This window comes from Zalophus californianus, chromosome 9 (genome assembly GCF_009762305.2).
Source record: "Zalophus californianus isolate mZalCal1 chromosome 9, mZalCal1.pri.v2, whole genome shotgun sequence".
In the NCBI taxonomy this organism is placed as follows: Eukaryota; Metazoa; Chordata; class Mammalia; order Carnivora; family Otariidae; genus Zalophus; species Zalophus californianus.
Window position 1 is genome coordinate 70,565,069 of NC_045603.1, and position 20,431 is coordinate 70,585,499.

General features: G+C 38.1%; 1 protein-coding gene across 6 annotated transcripts in view; it reads left to right on the forward strand.

Annotated features, from left to right (window-relative positions):
• The first annotated feature begins 378 nt into the window (after window positions 1–378).
• YAF2 (YY1 associated factor 2) overlaps window positions 379–20,431 on the forward strand; it is a 74,547-nt gene continuing 54,494 nt past the window's right edge. For 3 of the 6 annotated variants that reach the window (XR_003519970.2, XR_003519969.2, XR_003519968.2), the window contains exons 1-4: window positions 379–565; window positions 993–1,118; window positions 2,736–3,114; window positions 4,017–4,151. Coding sequence is in view for 2 of the 6 variants with exons in the window: in XM_027594514.2 (XP_027450315.1) it covers window positions 540–565; window positions 993–1,118 (152 nt within the window). In the remaining 4 variants the exon portion in view is untranslated. Of the gene's footprint in view, window positions 566–992; window positions 1,119–2,735; window positions 3,115–3,677; window positions 3,984–4,016; window positions 4,152–20,431 lie in introns of those variants that run through there. The other 3 variants (XR_003519971.2, XM_027594514.2, XM_027594511.2) reach the window with 3 other exon arrangements.

A 20,431-nucleotide genomic window follows, 5' to 3' on the forward strand; every position in this document is an offset into this window, starting at 1 on the left:
GACCGCCGAGGCGGGGAAAGCGGTTCTACCTGGAGACCGCGCCCGGGCACTCCTCCCGAGCTGGGCTGACCTCCGAGCGCCGGCCCCACCTGGGAGCACACTTCCCGCGGGATGACTGAGCATCCCCCGCCAGAGGGGCTCGGGAGCAGGTGGCCACCCCCGCCACCCCGGGATGCGGTGGGGAAGGAGCGGAGAGCGGGGCGAAGAAGCGGCGGCGGCGGCGGCGCCCCGGGCTGCAGCGGCCACCCCCACGCCGCCCGCCCGCGAATTCGCCGCGGGTGCTGGGCCGCGCTGGCCGCGTTTGAAGTCTCCGGCGCCGCCGCTGGTTGGCCGGCGCGGGTCACGTGCGCCCAGGCAGGAGTTTCCCCGACAGCTGGAGGCTGCGTGGGATCCGGCGGCGGCTCCCGAGCTCGGCGGTGCGGCCTTCCCCGCCCCCTCCTCCCTCCTCCCCCGCCCGCTTCCGCCCGGCTTATTATCCTCCTTATTGACAAACAGAGCGGCCGCGGCGGCGACTCTCGGCGAGCATTTGTAGCCAAGCCATGGGAGACAAGAAGAGCCCGACCAGGTAACAGCGCCCGGGCCCCCGGGGCCCGGACTGTGCAGGCGGCGGGGCCCTCGCGCCGGGTTTCGGGCGGCGGTCTCGCTCGCCGGCCGGGCAGCGGGGCCAGAACGGGGGCGGCGCCGGCGCCGCTGCTGCGCGAGCGCTGCCGCGTGAGGGGCCGGCGCCGGCCGCCCCACAATGGAGCCGCGATGGCGGCGGCCGGAGCGGCAGCCCGGGGTGTCAGAGCGGCGGCGACTGCGGCCGCGCCCGCGCCCTCCCCCTTCCTGACTTCCCTCCCACTCCGAGCCGGAGCGCGGCGCGCCGGGGGCCCGCCGGGCGGGGGTCGCGGAATTGGGGCGGGGGGCGGGGCGGGGGCGGCCGCGGGGCCCGGGCGCCGGGCGCGGCCTGCTGATGACCCCGCGCCGCGTCGTGTCCGTGTTGTGTCCTGCAGGCCGAAGCGGCAGCCGAAGCCGTCCTCGGATGAGGGTTATTGGGACTGTAGCGTCTGCACCTTCCGGAACAGCGCCGAGGCCTTCAAGTGCATGATGTGCGATGTGCGGAAGGGCACCTCCACCCGGTGAGTCCCGGGCCTGCCCCGCGCGCCGTCGGCCGCCCGGGTCGCGGCGCAGAGGACGCCCCTGCGGCTGCCGCCCCCTCCCGTGACACTTGCAGACCCGGCGGGAGGAGGCGAGACTGAGGTGGTGGCCGCGATAGGAATTGGGTCAGATTGATCGCGACCCAAGCGATGGTTTGCGGTGTTGGGTAATTGAAGAGGCGTAACGTTATTTGCTGCCAAGAGAGAATAAATTATTTAAGGGAGGCATTAGCTACTGCGATTTAACTCGTATTGCTGGGTGTAATGCCCCCCCCCCTCCCCATTCCGGGTATAATAATGTTGGCTGCATTGTTGTGTTAGTGTGTAGGAATCAAAGAAAAACCATGAAATCCTCTAGAAGCAAAAGATGTAATTTAATTTCGTTCCTCAAAAAAAAATCTGATTATAGAATACACAATAGGTTAAATTTCATTTTTCTTTTTTTAGTATAGATGTCTGGAAGGGTCAGATCAAGGTTTTGGTTAGTATATTTATTCTTATTCTCTTAAGATTTTATAAATAGTTGGAGGTGAGCCCAGTCACAGGGACACATTTTTAAAGTATCTGAATGTTTTTAGTTTGATTAAATGGCAATCTCTTAGACTATACAAATGAGATGAAATGATCTCTGCCTATTTTCAGTCTTTACTTTATTGTAGGCTTACAGTATAATAGGTCATTCTTTTTAAAAAACCACTTAAGTGAGTTAAGTGGATAAAGAAAATTGGAGAGGAAATTCAAAGTCTGACATTCTTGATCTGCCAACACTTGGTTACAGTTTCTTCACCTTTATAGGAAAGTAGCCTTTGAATTTATTGTAATAATGTGATTTATAGGTTAATATTTAGATATCATGTATTTTGATATTAGAAAGTCTTTTAGAAACTATGCTGTCACACGAGTATACCTATCCTGATGTGATATATTGTTGTTTTAAAAAAGGCCTTACTTGAAACTGACATTAATTTATTCAGTAGGAGTTAGATTTCTAAAAATGAGATATTCAGATTTTTAAACCCCATTTACAGCAATTTATTAAATTTTTCTAAAATGTAGAGACAAATGGTTGGCAATTACTTAAATTTTAAGATTTGCTTAGTGAAGCTAGCTGCTTTTGACATACCTGTCTTTGTGGATCATAATGTGCTTTTTGTATATTAATTTTCATTTACATAGGATAAAACGTATTGAGCATTTTTCATGATATCCTTTAAGAAGCAAACTTTAAAACATCTTCTAAATTCAAGGAAATATGATAGACCATTCTAAAAAGAAAAAAAGCACCTATTTGCTAAAGTGAATGTGGCAACTATTTTTGGACCCGTGATTTAAGTGTTTTGAAAAGTAGAGTATATCTTTATATAAGGTTGGATTTGGTTTAGAATATATTTGTGTATCTATGTTAGTACTTTGTACTTCTTAAAACACTCAAGCAATTTTCAGAAAATGGTTTTTGGAGGCAGGAACTTTAAAGTGGAGACAATTATTATAATCTTAATCTCTGGTACGATGTTGTTGCTTTTTGTTGTTCCCTCTCTATTTTCTTGTAGCCATTAGAAAAAATACTGAAATTAGAAGAGCCTATATGTTTATTTGCAGGGACAGCAAGGAAGGGGGGAAGCTGTTGTCCTACTCCACAGCCAGTCTTGGGGTTAGAGGAACCCTGAGAAATAGAGTAGGTGGTGGCAGCTCAGAAGAGAAGAAACAGGCTGAATACCTGGCACCTGGAAGAAGAAGGAATATAGTGCACAGGGGAGTTGGCCCAGGACAGAGAAGTGGGCCTAGTTTAAAAGAGGCTTGAGGCCCACATGGGGGCCCCTGATATTTTTTTACCAGTACATCTGAGCTCTTGTAGATCCAATTTTTAGTGGTGGAAACATTACTTGAGGAGGACTCAGAGAAGCATTGTCATTTGGATTGAAACTGAAGAGGCTCTGGGCAACTCACCAGAAGTCTAAGGGACTCTCTGTTCCTAAAAGTAAGTGTTCTACACTACGACCCTCTCAGCTTCCTCCTTCCTCTCTCTGAATTGTCTCTTCTCTTTTGATTTTGGCCCTAAGTTAAACCTAAGAGCTCTGATTTCTGTGTTATCTGTTATTTTCCTGCCACTGTTTCTGCAATTCAGAGTGGAATCCATGTTTGGATAGAATAATGGAACAGGTCATTGTTAATAGGGCAGGTATTGACTGCACCACAAAATATTTCCCTCTCTGGTAATGTTAGAAAAACAGGATTGCAGAATACTAGTGAGAAGCAAACGTTTCAGGAGGTGGAAGAAATAATTTTGTACAATTGGCATGTTAATTAGCAGTTAGGGTAGTTTCATGGGTAAGGTTGGCGATTATCAAAGCAGGGACTGGATAGCGGCAGAGCAGAAGATGCAGTTTGCTAATGACTTGTTTGCGTGACTGACCTACGGGACTTGAATTGCTTGGGTCAAACTGACCTTTGAACTGATTCTGTCTGGAAGTCGCCAAATGTGAGGCCAAGTCTCAGCCATCCCAGACATCTGAAAAGTCTTGTCTTTTTTTAAACCTCCAGAGAAGACGGAGCCCATGATCTCCCTCCGAAGTCTTTACTGACAATTTTGTTTTTAAGGAATATCGAGTTCAAATCCTTTATATATCAACAGAAGACCCCTTTTTTTTTTTTTTGGCTGTATCCTTGGTAGGTCACGATTTTCTGCAAAATAACTGTATGCAATGAAATGAGGTCATATTCATAGTCGTATTTTAAAATGAAACATGATTTGAAGTAGCTTCAATTCCTAAATTTATCAGTTATATTCTTTAAATTTGTGCCATTTCTGTGATTGAATTTCAGTTTTGTGCTTGCTGGCCTTAATTAGTTTAAATTTGATTAATCTCTTTTTTTATCCAGAATCTAAATAACTAGATAGTTCAAGTTACCTGAAGTTTTCTACATTGTGCTCTTGTGAGAGAAGCAATGATAAATGTCATACTGACAGAAAACATTTAAAAAAGAAAAAGCTACGGTGACAAATTACTATCAAAGGTACTATACAGTCTCCTTCATCTTTATATCTCAAGTTTTTATAAGACAATAAGTGTCTCAAATATAAACCTCAGAAACTTTAGGAAATTAAGAACCATTCTGAATCATCAGAGAAAATTTAGTGTGTATAAGGGTAGTACAATCAATGTATGATGATTGAGTTAAAATAGTATCTTATTGCCACTTCATATAGGAATGGGAATTACTGCTTGACTCAGATGGCAGATATTTAAAAATGAGTATGATGAAGCTATTTGTTTTGATTTTGAAATGTGATCTAAATGAGAACATATAAGACACCTAGTCTATAGTGGACTTTCAGGTGTAATTTAAAGTATAATAGGTAATGTTATATTTTCTCAGGATAAGTTGTAATAGATTTATTACTTAGATTTTTTAGAGATGTTGTTTTAGAGAACAATGAAAAAGATTTCACATGGAAGAAAGAACACTAGTTGTACTAGGTGTCTGGCAACCTGTGTTCTTAACCATTTCAACTACTTCAGTGTTCAGCAGTGTTTACTGAACATCTTATTCTATATAAGGGTTGAGCTAGGTGTTGGACATACAATGGTGAGCAAATAGATGTTTCCTTTGTAAAATTTTATGATTTTGTTGTCAAATCAGAAACACTTTGAATTGTATCAAATTCTATACGTGAAGTAGTATTAGTAAATCTTTATGTATACGTCAGAGAGGTTAAAATTTTCTCACTTAAAAAAAGTAGTGTTGGGGCGCCTTGGGTGGCTCAGTCTCCTGGGCGTCTGCCTTTGGCTCAGGTCATGATCCCAGGGTCCTGGCCAATTATCCGATTAAAATCTTTTCAGTATTATTGTTATCATATATGCTTTCTGTCTTCTAATTTGAGGTTTGTCTCAGATTCTCCTACTCTTGATGTAGGAATGGGAGAAAAAAATTGAGGGCCATCTAAGTCAGTTTGTTTTTCAGAAATGCAGAGTTCCCCAGCCTCCCTTACCTGTCTGAGGAGCCTTTCTAGCTACCACACAGCTGTTGTTGTTCAGAGACTCCTTATTCTAGGAGGTTGGTTGGTTGGTTTTCGTCTTCATATCTTGGGTTAGTGTAGTCACAGGAATTCATTGTTTACAGAGAAATTCCTAAAGTGATTAGTGGTTGGATTAGTGGTTTTCAAAGTGTGATCTGAGGAATCCTGGGGATCCTTGAGACCCTTTTAGGGAGTCTGTAAGGTCTAAACTATTTTCAAAATCACATTAAGATGTTATTTGCCTTTTTTTGCTGTGTTGACACTGCAGTGGTGGTGCAAAGGCAAGGGTGGGTAAAACTACTGGCCCCTTAGCATGAATCAAAGCAGGGGTACCAAATTGTTATCTATATTTATCATAATCTTCACTACTATGTGTGTGAAGTAAAAATAACACCAGTTTCACTTAAGAATGTATTCCCTTGACGAAGCAGTAAAAGTTACTAATTTTAGGAAGTCTCGTGTCTTTTTTAATATTGTCTGATGAACTGGAAAGTACAAGTAAAGCACTTCTACTGCATACCAGAATACAGTGGTTGATTGAAGGGAAAGCATTTGTGTAGTTGTTGGAGCTGCAGGCAGAACTAGCTGCTTTTTTCATAGAACATCGTTTTTGCTTGAGAGAATGCCTGACAAACTATGGCTATTCAGACTTGGATATGTACCACATATTTTCTTGAAAGTGAACACAGTGAATTGTTTTCCTTGACGTGAAAACAATTGATAGTATTTGTTGCCAATGATAAACATTGAGCTTTCAAGTAAAAACTAGAATTTTTTGAAAATGTGTAACCACTATAGTTCCTATTACTTGAAAGATGAAATTAGGTGGTGATACCAGTGAACATAATTTCTATTTTATCATGAAATTTGTTGGTATTTGGAGGATTTGCATAACTCAGTGAACCAGTATTTTCTAATAACTAATGTATGATGTTACAAAACCATGCATAGATAATCCATTTAAAGTACAAAATAAACCAATGGATTTTAAGGGACAACTATGAGAACTTTGTTGATGGGGTTTCAGATTTCACATTGCAACTAACCTTTGAGAAGTAACTACTTGTTTCTTTTCAGATAATTATGGATATAATTATGGATATAATTATCTGAAAAGGCTGTTAAAATACTCTTCCCTATTCAACTGCATATTTGTGGGAGTCCAGATTTTCTTCATATTCTTGAACTGAACCAACCTATTGCGACAAATTGAATGCAGAAGTAGATAGGACAGTCCAGATGTCTTCTGTTAAGCCAGATATTAGAGGTTTGCAAAAGTATGCAAGTGCTACTCTTCACACAAAATTACTTTTGTTTTGGGAAATACAGGGTTTTTAAAAATAAAAATATTTATGTTAAAATGTGCTTTTTATTTTTTTAATGAACTAATATATATTTAAATTTTAGCTGTTTTTATTTCTAATATAGTAATTTATTTCTTGCTAGATAAGACTTACATACACTAAAGTTCTTTTAACTTTGAGAGTGTACAGAGAGCCTGAGACCAAAAAGTTTATGAACTGCTGGTGTAGGGTTTTACTAGCTTGGGTTTCTACATCCAACAGATTTACTTCAGCAGGCATTCTTTTCCTTTCATTTATACTTCGTTGAGTAAGATCTCCTTGATAACCTAGTGACCTACTTGTTAAACTCAGTGGCCTAATCTCACTCTTCTTCCCATGTTACCTCCATAGAATTTGATGTTGGTAGCCTTTTTTTTTTAATTGAAATTCTCCCTTTTTGATGTCTCTAACACGACTTATTCCTAGTTTTTCTTGTATATCTCTGAAATCAATTTCTGCCCACTGAAACCTGGCTTCTCTATATACTTCACTTGTATGTGGCATAAACTTTTGGAATCTAAGTCAGAAACTATCATTGTCTCAAGTTTGATTCTAACTCATCGTCATCCCTCATGTCCCGTCTTTGGATTGTCTCTCAGATCTGTCCTTTTTCCAGTTTATGTTGCTGTACTTTAGAAGCCCATGTCATCTCTCTCATGAATTATGACAAATTGGTCTCTTCTCCACAGTGCTGCTAACATTATCTTCATTATGTTTTTTGGAAACTATGTGATTATGTTCGTCCCTTTATTAAAAAAAAAAAATGAGATCTCCAGTGAATAAAGACCTCTTTATTGAATAAAGGTTGAGCTCCTGAGTATGGTATTCAGGGCTATATTATCTATCTCTGAACTGCCTTCCTAGCTAGCTTCGTTTCCTGCTGCATAGCTTAACCAATCTAATGCTGCATCAGCACTGAAGTATTTTTATCAAATGGCCCTTTCTTAAATCCTTCTGGGATTATAACCTCCCTACCCCAACTGTTTTATTGATTCAATCTATGTAAATGTATATGTAATTATTCCTAGAGAGTCACCATGTTGTGGTAATATTGTCTAGATGTTTATCTGTCCTTCTGGGCACTCTTACCCTTGGCATCCCCAGAAGCTAGAAAATATTTGGAACATTATAGGCATTTAAACTTCTTCAGCTAACGTTCCTTTAAATTTTACTATTGCTCTTTGACACCTAGCATTGCTTTTCCAATAACTTTTTTTTTAAGTTTACTTATTTATTTTGAGTAATCTCTACACCCAGCATGGGGCTTGAACTCACGACCCCGAGATCAAGAGTCGCATGCCCTTCCGACTGAGCCAGGCAGGCACCCCCCAATAACTTTTAAGATTGCGAACGTGTTAGCAGGCTATTTCGTCCATAATTTGTAGGTATATATTTTAGCATTACTTTTTAAAAATTTTTCACAATTTTGTTTTGTATTTTGATGCTATTATTTGATTCAAAGCAAGTGTTCACAGTTAGACTAGTAACTGAGATGAGTGACCCTGAGTCTTCATATCTTTGTCTTTAAACATGGAAATAGTATTTTTATAACACAATAATGTTATAACACAATATGTGGTTGTTTTTGAAGATTGAGAACGTAAAGAACTTAGTGCATCTCTTTTACATATTTTTTCTATTAGTATATTTTTGTATGTGTGCAAGTAAAAAAATATAATTTGCCTCTCAATTTCAAGGATGATAATGTGCATGAATACCTTAGCATTTTTATGGTATAACTTTAGAGTTTATTATTTTTATTATCTCACAACACTTATGTAGGTCTTGTTATTCACATTATTGAAATTTGCGTAGCATGGCTAAAAATGAGAAGTATTTCTTGACTAAAGTAAACTGCCGAAGTCATGAAAGAGTACAGTGTATTATGAAATATACTAAATTGTAAGTTTTCTGTTGAGTGATATTTAAAGATAGTTGGTATCGAGTGCTTGTCAAAAACTAGAATATACCAAACATAGATTTGTGATATTGGAGATTGTTTAATTGAAAAATCGTTTAGAATTAAAATTTTGTGTTTGTTTTTGAATTTACAGAGCTTAAAGTTAATGGAACAAAGTAATTATAATTAAAATGGAACTAATTTTTACCTTATGATTGAGATAATCTTTTACCTATGAACTTGTTACTTTTAAAGATAAATCAATTACATAAATTAGCAGACGCCTATACAACTGTAGAAATTAGGCAGACATTAAAGAAATATTGGAATTTTCCCTCATCTTGTGCTTCTTTACTGTTTCCAGTTGTCCAGAGTCAGACTAACAGGATTAGTTGCTGATATTTTTCTACAGTTCTGTTATCGTTTTGCCTACCTAGTTAACTGCTTATCCTTCAAAACGTAGTTCACGTCTCTTTTCTCCTTGACCCATCCGAAACATGCCTTCCTTTGTCTTTTGTGCATACCTCTGATTGTGATCTTCATCAAGCTTTAGCATTCCCTCATAAATTCAGGCTTGATTTGTGCCTTTCTCATGAAGCTTGAGTATTCTTTTTTTTTTTAAAGTTTTTTAAAATTTTTATTTATTTATTTATTTGACAGAGAGAGACACAGTGAGAGAGGGAACACAAGCAGGGGGAGTGAGAGAGGGAGAAGCAGGCTTCCCGCGGAGCAGGGAGCCCTGTGCGGGCCTGGGATCATGACCCAAGCTGAAGGCAGATGCTTAAGGACTGAGCCACCCAGGTGCCCTGAAGCTGAGTATTCTAAGAGGACGAATTATCTAGAGGGAGGAGGGTGGCTCTTTGGTTAAAGTTGTGAGAGTAGCCGTATTCTTTTTAGAATCTAAATAGTCCCTCAGTTTGTGATGCTTATCTTCATTATATCATTTAGTGTATTATGGTTGTGCTACATGTATGTATTTACTTTCTAGTTATGCTGTGAGTTTCTTAAGGGAAATAAGAGCTTTTCGTTACCTTTTTCAAAGATGCTTGACAAAGTGCCTGGGAAATAATAGGTGTTCAAGAAAAGTTATTATTTTTTTAATATATAAGCTTTGAAGAAGTTGGAATTCTGTGTGAATTATCAGAAGTAAATGGTAGTGAACAAAATTCTAGAATTCTGCATATGCTTAATGAAAACGTGCCATATGCCAGGAATTATACTAGGACTGAGACCCAGTTCCACCCTCTTTGAGAGTTTGAATTCTAGGAAAGATAGATAAATGGTATATGCTAATAAGTAAAAAGAAGAAGGAATTTAGAATTAATTTTCCAACATTAGAATTAATTTTCCTAGTGTTTGGAGACGTCCTGTGCTCAAGTTAAGAATGAAGTCAGTTATTGGCATAGTCATTGTGAGTCAAGCCCTTTTGGTAAAGTGTGTTCTAACATCATGGCCAATTTCCAATTTGATCGATTAGCTTTCTCTTAAGAAATTTAAGCCAAATGAAACTGCCACATCACTAGGTAAAACCATCTCTTTTTCTCCTTGTATAGGTCTATGTGTATATAAATTTGTATATTTTAAAAAGGAACTGCTGTTTTTAAGATAATTGTTATATAATTGAAGTAAGATTTCAGAGAACTAAAATTATTTGCCTGTGACAAATTTACATAGGATGGTAGACTGTTAAATGTATATATATTTAATATTTAATAATCCCAGAAACCATCTTTTTTGAGAATAACATTTTATAATGGGACTACATTACTGAATTTAACAGATGTTAAATTTTCAGCTATCTTACTGATTATATTGGCAGTCATTTTCAGTGTGCTACTCAGGTTTTTTTTTTTTAAAGCATTGTTGAGAAAATTAAATGAGTTAATTTCTGTAAAGCCTTAATTACAGTGGCTCACTAAATGGTAGCCATTACTATTAAGGTATATATTTGAAAGAATATTTATAACGTATTGCTACAAAATTAATTTTGTTATTGTGGTTTCTGGGGAGGTAGAATAAATTATTTATCATTCATGTGGTGATTTTCTGTGTTCAGAATGCTTTCCTATATATCCTTCCATTTGCTCATCAAACTGTAAGGAGGAGAGGAAGATGGTCATCCAATCGCAGATTAGTGTTAGATCCTAGATTGAAATGCAGGTTGACTACTAGTTGATCTTTTCATCCTTTTGTTTCTGATAAAGAGGTTTATAAAACTCTATTTGAGTGAAAGGTATCTTTGCTTATTCCTCTTCAAGGCATTAGAAGGCCAGCATATTTTGGTAGAAAGATTAGCATTTTGTGGGGTGTCAAGTTTTCATTCAAGGATTTAATGAAACAGGTGTTTTTTTTTTAAAGACACATTTTTCCTTAATAATCTTTTATAGCTTGTAATTTTAGTGGTATTGCAAGTATGTAAAATATGTCATTGTGAATTTAAAAATAAATTAGTTAACAAATATTTACTTAATACTGACAGTGTTTTGTTTATTGGCTTTCACGGTTGTTAAAATCTGTACCTTTTGTTACATGATCTGTGATAATCATCTGTTTTAGAAGATTCAGTAGGCACTCCATTTGCAATATTGTTAATTATGGGAAATTACAGAATTACTAAGAATTTTAGAGCTGTAAGAAACCTTTCAAGAGCTTCCATGGTGTTTAGTCATTTCCTGAGACAGGCTAGTTTTTATAACTTGAAACCTTAATAGTAGAGGGATAAGATTGTCTTCAGAGGAGAGATCTTGAGGGGTTTGGGGTAAAAGTGTTGGATATTAAAACTTTTGAAATAGGTTGAGGCCACCATTGTTTGCAAATCCTTCTTGATTGGGATTTTCAGCTAAGTTTACAGGATTTCTTGTTGCTGTTTACTGAGAACTGACAGGTAAAGCGTAGCGGTTTGCTGGGTGAGGTCTTTTTGTTGAAACCCAGGGCTCTAGCCCTAGTATCATTCTGGCAGGTAAGAAAACAGGCTTGGAAAGATTGTAACTTTGTTTAAAAGGCAATAACTTGTTAATGTTGGATTCAGATATTTGGATTTCCAGCCTTTTTTATCACCTTGCTGTGGTAACATTTAAATTTGCAAGCAAGTAACTTCTTAAGGATTTCTTGTAAATTTTGTATACCTAGATCTAGTGCTGTACATCTTGATAATTTCTAGCATTAAACCTACTACTTATAACTAATACAAGAATTTATGTTAAAACTGGGCTAGCAGTATAGGGAATGAAGAACAAAATGACAGCCCCCAAAATAATATTTTTGAAGTGCAAATGTTAACAAACTTCATTTTGATGTTTTTTATAGTAACATTTATTGTGCTGTATATATCCTGACTTCTTTGATATAGTATTTCTTAGAAGAAAAATCCCTGTAAATATTATTTCCCTCTTTTATGGTGACACAATAAGAGTCATTAATAGTATAATTAATAACCAATTTGACTATATGTGTGTATATGAATGATAAAAAGTTTATGCAGCCCACTGGCAATTTTTAGACATGTGTTAAACCACTTCATTTTTACATGTTTTATAGTCTGATCAGGGTTCTTCTGCACGCTGTCATACTTTATAGGTTGTACTAGGGATGATCAACCTCTAATAGCAGCAAGTAGATAATATTTGATGACAGTAAGGTGATTGCTCAAGAAGTAGAGCTCTAGGTACATTTGCAGAGAAGGCAAAATTGTTTTGGACTTCTTTCATCTTTTTCCATCCTTTTTTGCTATTTATCTTTGATCTCCCCAAGGCCCAAAGTCTCCTCACTAATAGTCGTTTCTAGGTTGCCTTTTTTTTTTCCTACCTTGCTTGCATTCTTTATTTTCTTCACTCCACCAGCAGTTCTTCCTTTACTAGAAAATCTTTTTTGTTTCATCTGTTCTGTAAATCTGAATAAAATAATTGTTTCAAGTGTGAATATAAATAACCTGAGCATGGGGGATAAAGTTATTTTTTTCTTAAGGTAGTAACTCTCATTCTGATGCTAAAAGTATTACATGTTCATTGAAGATACTAAAGAAATAGAAGGAAAATAGGAATGCCCATCATAACATCTCTCCACCCAGAGATAGCTACTTCTAAAATGTGTTTCCTTTCTGTCTTTTACACGTGGACATTAGTGTTTGTTTATTTAAATCGAATTTAGTTAACATAATGTATTATTAGGTTCAGGGTAAAGTTTAGTGACTCATCAGCTGCATATAACATGTATTGCTTGTTATATTAAGTACCCTCCTTAATGCCTATCATCCCCCCCCACCCATTTCCCCTCTAGCAACCCACAGTTTTTTCCCTAGCGTTAAGAGTCTCTTATGGTTTGTCTCCCTCTCTGTTTTTTTTTTTTTAAAGATTTATTTATTTATTTATTTATTTATTTATTTATTTATTTATTTATTTATTTGACAGAGAGACACAGCTAGACAGGGAACACAAGCAGGGGCAGAGGGAGAGGGAGAAGCAGGCTTCCCGCTGAGGAGACTTCTAAATCAGGGGAGTTTTCTGACTTCTCAAGATAGCCCTCGTCTTGCCTTGATTCTCTCTCTGCTTCAGCGTGCTTCACAAACACTGGTCCTAAGGAATGTCTTTGCAAAAAAGAAGCCAAGAGTTTGGAAAATACGGTGTATCCTATCTTTTTGGAGTTTAATGAATTGCAAGTTCTGAGAGGTTCTCCGGTGGAATTTGTTTAGCTTATTTAGTTGAGCAGTTCTCAATCGTACTTGACTGGGTTTTGTTTTGTTTTGTTTTGTTTTTCTATTATAATACAGAACTTGTTGGGGCATACTGTTTTGTAAACCCTTGCTGTTGAAGTGTGGTCCAAAGACCACTGGCATAGGCATCACTTGGGAGCTTTTGGAAATGCAGAATCTCAGGGTGTCAGCTGGCTCAGTTGGAGGAGTATGTGACTCTTGATCTCAAGGTTGTGAGTTCAAATCCCACGATGGGTGTAGAGATTACTTAAATAAATAAAACGTTAAAAAAATAAAAAAGAAATGTAGAAGCTCAGGTCCCACCAAGGATTTATGAGTCAGAACCTGAATTTCAGCAGGATCCCTAGATTATTCAGTATGCACATTAAAATTTGAGAAGCACTGCTCTAGTTTTTTTTTTTTTCAGGATAAGATAGTGAGGTGGGCAAGGCTCTGAGGTACTCATTCCATTTGAACTGCTTTTTCCAAAGGGCTTTCCTCTTTTGGGGGTGCACACGTGTAGGCAGGGTTGCATGTACGTGTGCATGTGGGTGTGCATTTGTGTACAGGCATGTCAGTGTGGGTGTCTCTCTGTTTATGGTGCCTCCTCTCTGACCAACAGACACTTCCCTCATGAACTCTTACATTCAAAAGTGCCTCCTCCGTTAACACTTCCTCCTTCTTATCCCTGTTTCTGATATTTGTACACAACCATACATTCCTTCACCCATACAGCTCATTCAGGGCTGACTTTGGGAAACCTGTGAGAGAGCAAGTTGCAGGAAATAAGGGAGTAAGGAGAAGATGTGTTTGCCAGTTAGAATCAAACAACAGGTAAAGGGGTAGAAATGAACTAGCTTTCCCTCAGAAGAACCCAGTAGTTTTTAATTGTGTTGATTGGAGCCCTGAAGTCTTAGGAAATTGTCTCAGTGCCTGTCTCAATAGGAGCAAGCAAGTGGGGTTCCATGCTCCCATACTCCACTTCAGCCACATCATCTATGCTCTTATACACTTTATTTATTGGGATTTCTTCTAATTTTTATTTTCGAAAAGTGTTTTGCTATCAGAACATTTTTTTTTTTTTTAAACCACTGCCCTGTTCTATCCATTTAGTCTTCTACCACTTAAATTCTTCAGTTCAGCACAGGCTAGGTTAATTGTAACTGGACTTCTTAGCCTCACATTTCAAAGGCAAGAGCTAGTAATAAGTTTAGTGTAGTGATGGGTGGATTTGAAACTTTCTCCCTTGAAAAGCCTTTTCTTTTTCCTTCCTTCCTTATATCTTTCCTTTCTTCTCGCCATTCTTATTAGACACTTTGCTCTTTTTTTTAAAAGACCAAGACTGGTAAAACCTAGAGCTGCATAATCATTGATTAGATGAGTAATGAGCAGTATAATTTATAGATGAGAAATATGTTAAATTCATAATGTCATCAAATTATACTTTTTGGTAAAAATAAGGCTATTCCATTATCTATAAGAATGTGGTTATCACATTTGGTCAGTATTCCCTCCTTGCCAATTTTCTGTAACTTAATGCCTCTGATCACGTAGCATTTTTCTGTACTATTCCTTGGTAACTGACATTTTAATGTAATCTTGCCATCTTCCACTTGTGTAGGACTTCCATTATATATTCATATTTTGGGTGCAGGAAAATTTATCTAGTTTTATTTTTTCACCTGCCTGTTTGTTTAAAAAATTTTTTTAAGACTTTACTTATTTATTAGCGAGAGAGAGTGTGTGAGCACAAGCAGGGGGAGCAGCAGGCAGTGGGAGAGGGAGAAGTAGGCTTCCCGCTGAGCAGAGAGCCCGATGCAGGGCTCGATCCCAGGACCCTGGGATCATGACCTGAGCCGAAGGCAGACGCTTGACTGACTGAGCCACCCAGACGCCCCGTTTTAAATTTTTATGTGTATTCAGCATAATGGAAAGCAAAAAAAAAAAAAAAAAAAAAGTCAATATTTCAGAGTTCCCTGCAGTTATATACTATAGTGGTGAAGACTGGACTCTGGAGCTTGACTGGGTTTAAATATTGGTCTCACCCACCACTCACTGGTCGTGTGACCTTGTGAAAGTTAACCAACTTTTTGAGCCTCAGTTTTTACGTTTATACAATAGAATTGACAATAGCTCTATCTCATAGAGTTGTGAGGATTAAATGTGATAATTCTTGTAAAGTACTTGACAACAGTGCCTGGCATATAGTAAGTCCTCAATAAATGTTAGCTAAAATAATCGAATACATGAGTGGTGATAGAATTTAGGGGTATAACAGTTCCTTTTGTCAAGGATGTGGGTTCAGGTATGCTCTAACAAAACCAGAGCATAAGAACAAGTGTTTTCTACTAAAAGATATCATTTCCAGAAGTTGCTTCAGGGATAATCTCACCTACCCACCCTCTCTCCCTACCTCCCTCTTCTCTTTCCTACCCTATTTGTGCCTGCAGAGAGGTGTGCGTGCGTGTGTGTGTGTGTGTGTGTGTGTGTGTGTGTGTGTGTGTGTGTGTTTCCTAGTAACCTGATGTGGCTTGTCACATAAACATTTGAGGCTTACCAGTAAAAGTTTTAACATCTAAAAAGCACTTTAGTAGTACAATAATGGTAAGCTGTTGGGGGGCAGCTTGGTGGGGCAAGCTGTATATAGACTTAAGAATTGAATAGTTAAAAACAGCATTTTTTGCTGTTTGCCATAGTTAAAGAGCAATCTGTTTCCAGGGTTGGATTGTCAGAAAGCATGGTCATGATCTTTTTTAGGCCACTTTTGCCATCTGGTATATTACGCTGTTTCTTCTACCGCACATTCTCCAGTCCTCCACAGTTTCTTTCTTGGTTTTTGTGAGTGTTCAAGTATCATCTCTCAAGAAACGTTTCTTTATCTCTAGGCCAGAATGAATGTCCTTTCAATTACTCTTGAAGCATTCTATGCAAAAATGTGATGAGTGTAATTACATAGTGTATTGACATCATTTTGTGTCGGTTGCTTTCTCCTTCCCAGGACTGTAATCTCTTGGAGAGCAGTACCATTTGTCCTGGAATCACATTTCAGCTTAAATCCCCACCTTGCCATTTATAGCCATATAACCTTATGGCTTTATGATGATGATTCAGTGTGATAAACGATGTAAGGAACTTAGCATAGTTCCTAGTTAATAATGATAATAAATAATTTTAAATAATATTAATAAAAATTCCCAATGCCTGTCACTATGTCTTACATAGGTATTGATAATGCTTAATTACAAAGGCTCTTTATCATTTATCTGATTGCTGCTTTAAGCTGTTTTCCACTTCTTGTTTTTTAAGGAACATTTATATAATATAATTTTATTTCATGAGCCTGTGAGTTGAATGGAGTATGTTTTATTACGCCCATTTTACTTGACAAAAGAACTTGTATTAACCAAAGTTACATTCTTACTCAACTTTTTCAGCAATTTAAAAAATGTTTTCTTTTGCCATCAGTATAATATATAGTTTAAACCACAACCAATAGCATTTTATTCCATCTTATGTCATGCTTACTTGTTTGTTGAATCTGAACTAGAGGCGGAGAAACCATTTAGTGGAAGCCATTACAAAAGTCTACACAAGAGACAGTAGTGGCCTAAACAAGGATAATGCCAGTGGGAGAAAGAAATGAATAGATTCGAGATATATATAGAAGGAAATTTATAGGATTTGATGGGTGGCTGGATATGGTTCTGGGAAGTAGGAAGTTGGGTTGTAGAGAGGGAAGAATCAAGGATGAATCCCAGGATTCTGGCTCAAGTAAGCAGCTTGGTTAATGTGCTTTTCATTGACATAGGAAATAGGATAGACAGTTTTGGGGAAAGGTAATATTTCACTTGTAGATTTGTTGAATTTCAGGTATCTGAGGGAAATCTGAGAGGGAAGATCTGTAAGACAGTTGGATATGTGGGGCTTAAGTTTATGAAGGAAAACAGGGCTATAAATATATACTTGCTGTAGTCATCAGCATACATGATCCAGTTGAAGCTATGGGAGTAGGCAAGACAGATCAAGGAGAGAATAGACTGCATAGCATGAGAAGAGAGAACCCAGGACAGAAACTTGAGAAACATCACTACGTTTTTGCGATGGTAGAAATGCATCCCACCAAGACAAAGAAAGAATTGGAGGAGAAAGAGAAATAAGGAGAAAGAAACCCAGGAGAGTGTAATGTTACAGAAACAGGGAAGAGATTTTCAAAAGGAGAGGATGTGGTGAGCCGTATCAAATGGCCTTTCATCAGATAGAATCTTAATTTTTCCTTTGCATTCTGTGTAATGTTTAACAGGTGTTAAAATTTATATTTTAAGTTATAACAAGATAATAATCCTGCATAGTGCTTGTACTAAGCTTTTCATGAAAGTTACAGTAGTTCCATCTGTAGGTTAAATAAAGGAAGTTAATATTGGTAGGTCAGGAGATGAGTAAAATTATGTTAGTAATCTAACTTTCTCAAGGAAGAATGCTCTAATTATCTAGCAAAATCTATCATTAAGCCTGTACTTTTACAGGTAGCTCCTGATTGTAGGTACAAAAATTAACAGACTTAATTTAAAAAATTGGGTCCATCTTGGTATCAATTTTTTAAGTGCTAAGTAAATGTAATTGCATAATTGGGTGGGGGAGCATGTATGGTTTAAAGAAGCTCTTCTGTTTTTAGAAGGACTGAATCATAGCACTCTCTTGATCAGCTAACCAAGCAAATCACAGCACTTCCATAAAACTGTTTGGTTTGTAAAGTAATAGTTATCTGTGGAGTATGTTGGATCTGATGTGATTCATGATTCAGATTTTATGAGTGCTGAATAACAAAGTTATTATTTAGAATATAGTCTGTAGTTTGAAAACTGTCACTGTTGACTTCAGACTATATTGGAATTTATGTTAGAAAAATTTGCCATTGTTTTATAAAATCAGTTTTACACAGAAAATACGCACTTATACATTTTAGAGATGGTTATTAAGAATTGCTTTGAAAACTAATACAGGCCTTAGAATCTGGTCAGATTAATTTTAATATCAAAAGTTGAGAAAAAGAACATAATCACAGGGTAAAGAAAGGTTAGATTTCATTTTCTTTTTTTTTTTAAGGATTTTATTTATTTGACAGAGAGACAGCTAGAGAGGGAACACAGGGAGGGGGAGTGGGAGAGGGAGAAGCAGGCGTCCCCCCCGAGCAGGGAGCCCGATGAGGGGCTCGAACCCAGGACTCTGGGATCATGACCTGAGCCGAAGGCAGATGCTTAACGACTGAGCCACCCAAGCGCCCCAAGACTTCATTTTCATGCTGGCATAATTGTTGGCATTGAGAGTACCATTAGCTGTTATTTTTGTGTGTTAACTTGGATACTAACTATAGTTGGTGTATAAAGGATTACATATAATGCTCCTGACATTTTGGACTAGGATCAGGAAAATGTTTCCTTGGACTAGAAGCGATAAAAAATAGATGATATTAACTGTCTATGGAAGTATACCATTTTAAGATACGGTTTATAAAATGTGGTGCTTTATTAAGGGAACTGGGGTATCTGTTAAATTAGGAAGATCAAAATATTATTGGAGATCAATTAATGTGATTAAGGTATCCTTAGGAAGAATGAGTAGAACATAAAATGATGTAAAAGAAAAACCACACAGCGTTATAGCACTGGACAATTGGTTAATATGTAGCATAGTACAAGAGGTGGTAGGAAGTGAGAGATGCTATTTGATGGTCACTAGAGTGATACTTTTATTCTGGGGTCGTCGTAACGTAGTCTTCTTTATATTAACTAGTTCTTAACATCATTCAAGTAAAAAAAAGTGGTTTGTAGATACAGCAACCGGTTTCAGGGCAGCCACTTTACACTTAGTATATGCATTATGCAAGTCTTTGTTAATGCTTTGGCCCTGTCTGAATATGTTGATACTGGGAAAGAAATGCCCTGATTTATTAATCAGTTTGGTGATATTGGTTGATAGAATTCTGTCATTGAATTGTATCTGCTTTAGCTTTAGGTTGAATTTTTGGACCTAAAAACCAAGAACCAAATCAAAATTGGGACCCCATCCATCAACTCATAGATATTATTTTTTTACGAGTTCCCATTTAGATAGCTAATTGGCATTTGATTTATCACTTTTAGCCTAATACTAATTACTTTGTAAAGTTTTCTGTATTAGTTACCTATTTGTGTAACAGATTATCCCAAAATTAAGTTTAGGCTGAAAATAATAAACATTTATTATCTTATTCTTTTTTTTTTTGAGTTGAAAATTCGGAAGCAGCCTATCAGGTGATTCTGGCTCAGGGTCTCAAGCTCAACTGAGGGAGGATTCATTTCCAAGCTTACTCATGTGGTTGTCACGCGGCCTTAGGAACACCTGCTTCCAAGTTACTCACATGGCTGTTGGTAGGCCTCAGGACTCTGGCTGTTGGCCAGAGACATCAATTTCTTGGCCACCTGGGCTTCTCCATGGGGCTGCTCACAATATGGCAGCTTATTTACTCTAAAGCAAGGTATCTGAGTGAAAGCCCCCAAAACAGAAGCCAGTCTTTTTATAACCTAATTTGGGAGTGATATCCTGTTACTCTGCTAAATTCTGTTCCTTGGAAATGAGTCACTAAATCCAGCCCATCCTCAAGAGGAGGAGATTACCGAAGGGCTTGCATACCAGGAAGAGGAGGGATCATTGTGGGCCATCTTAAAGGTTGCTCAGTACACTGTCCTTTAAAGTTGAAAACTTTTAGCAGAATTCTTTCTTGGAAGGAAAGCTTATGGGGGAAACTCAAAATATAAAATAGATAAATAAGAAATTCTGCCCGGGGCACCTGAGTGGCTTAGCCGGTTAAACATCTGCCTTCAGTTCAGATCATGATCCTGGGGTCCTGGGATTGAGCCCCAGGGCCGGTTCCCTGCTTAGTGGGGAGTCTGCTTCTCCCACTCCCTCTGCTGCTCCCTCTGCTTGTGTGCACGTGCTCGCTCGCTCTCTGTCAAATAAATAAAATCTTGAAAAAAAAAAAAAAATTCTTCTGTCCAAAACGGGTTCTAGGGTGGTAGATCTTAGCTGTCATCCTTCCCCTTTATCTGCCAAACAATTTGAATATTAATATCTTTACCATCAAACGTCAATCAAGAACATGAATAAATACTGTTTTTCTCATATTTTCATTTTAGGATTTGTCAACAGTTGTAAAATTCTAGCTTATAAAAATCAGGTATTACAACATGGAAAACAATTTGTGTAAATGTTTCTGGCAACTTTTAAAGTCGAGTAACTTCCTTTAGTAAAAGTAAATCGAATGTAATGCCTGGTTTTGTAGTATTAGCAGATACAATTTATATGTTGGTG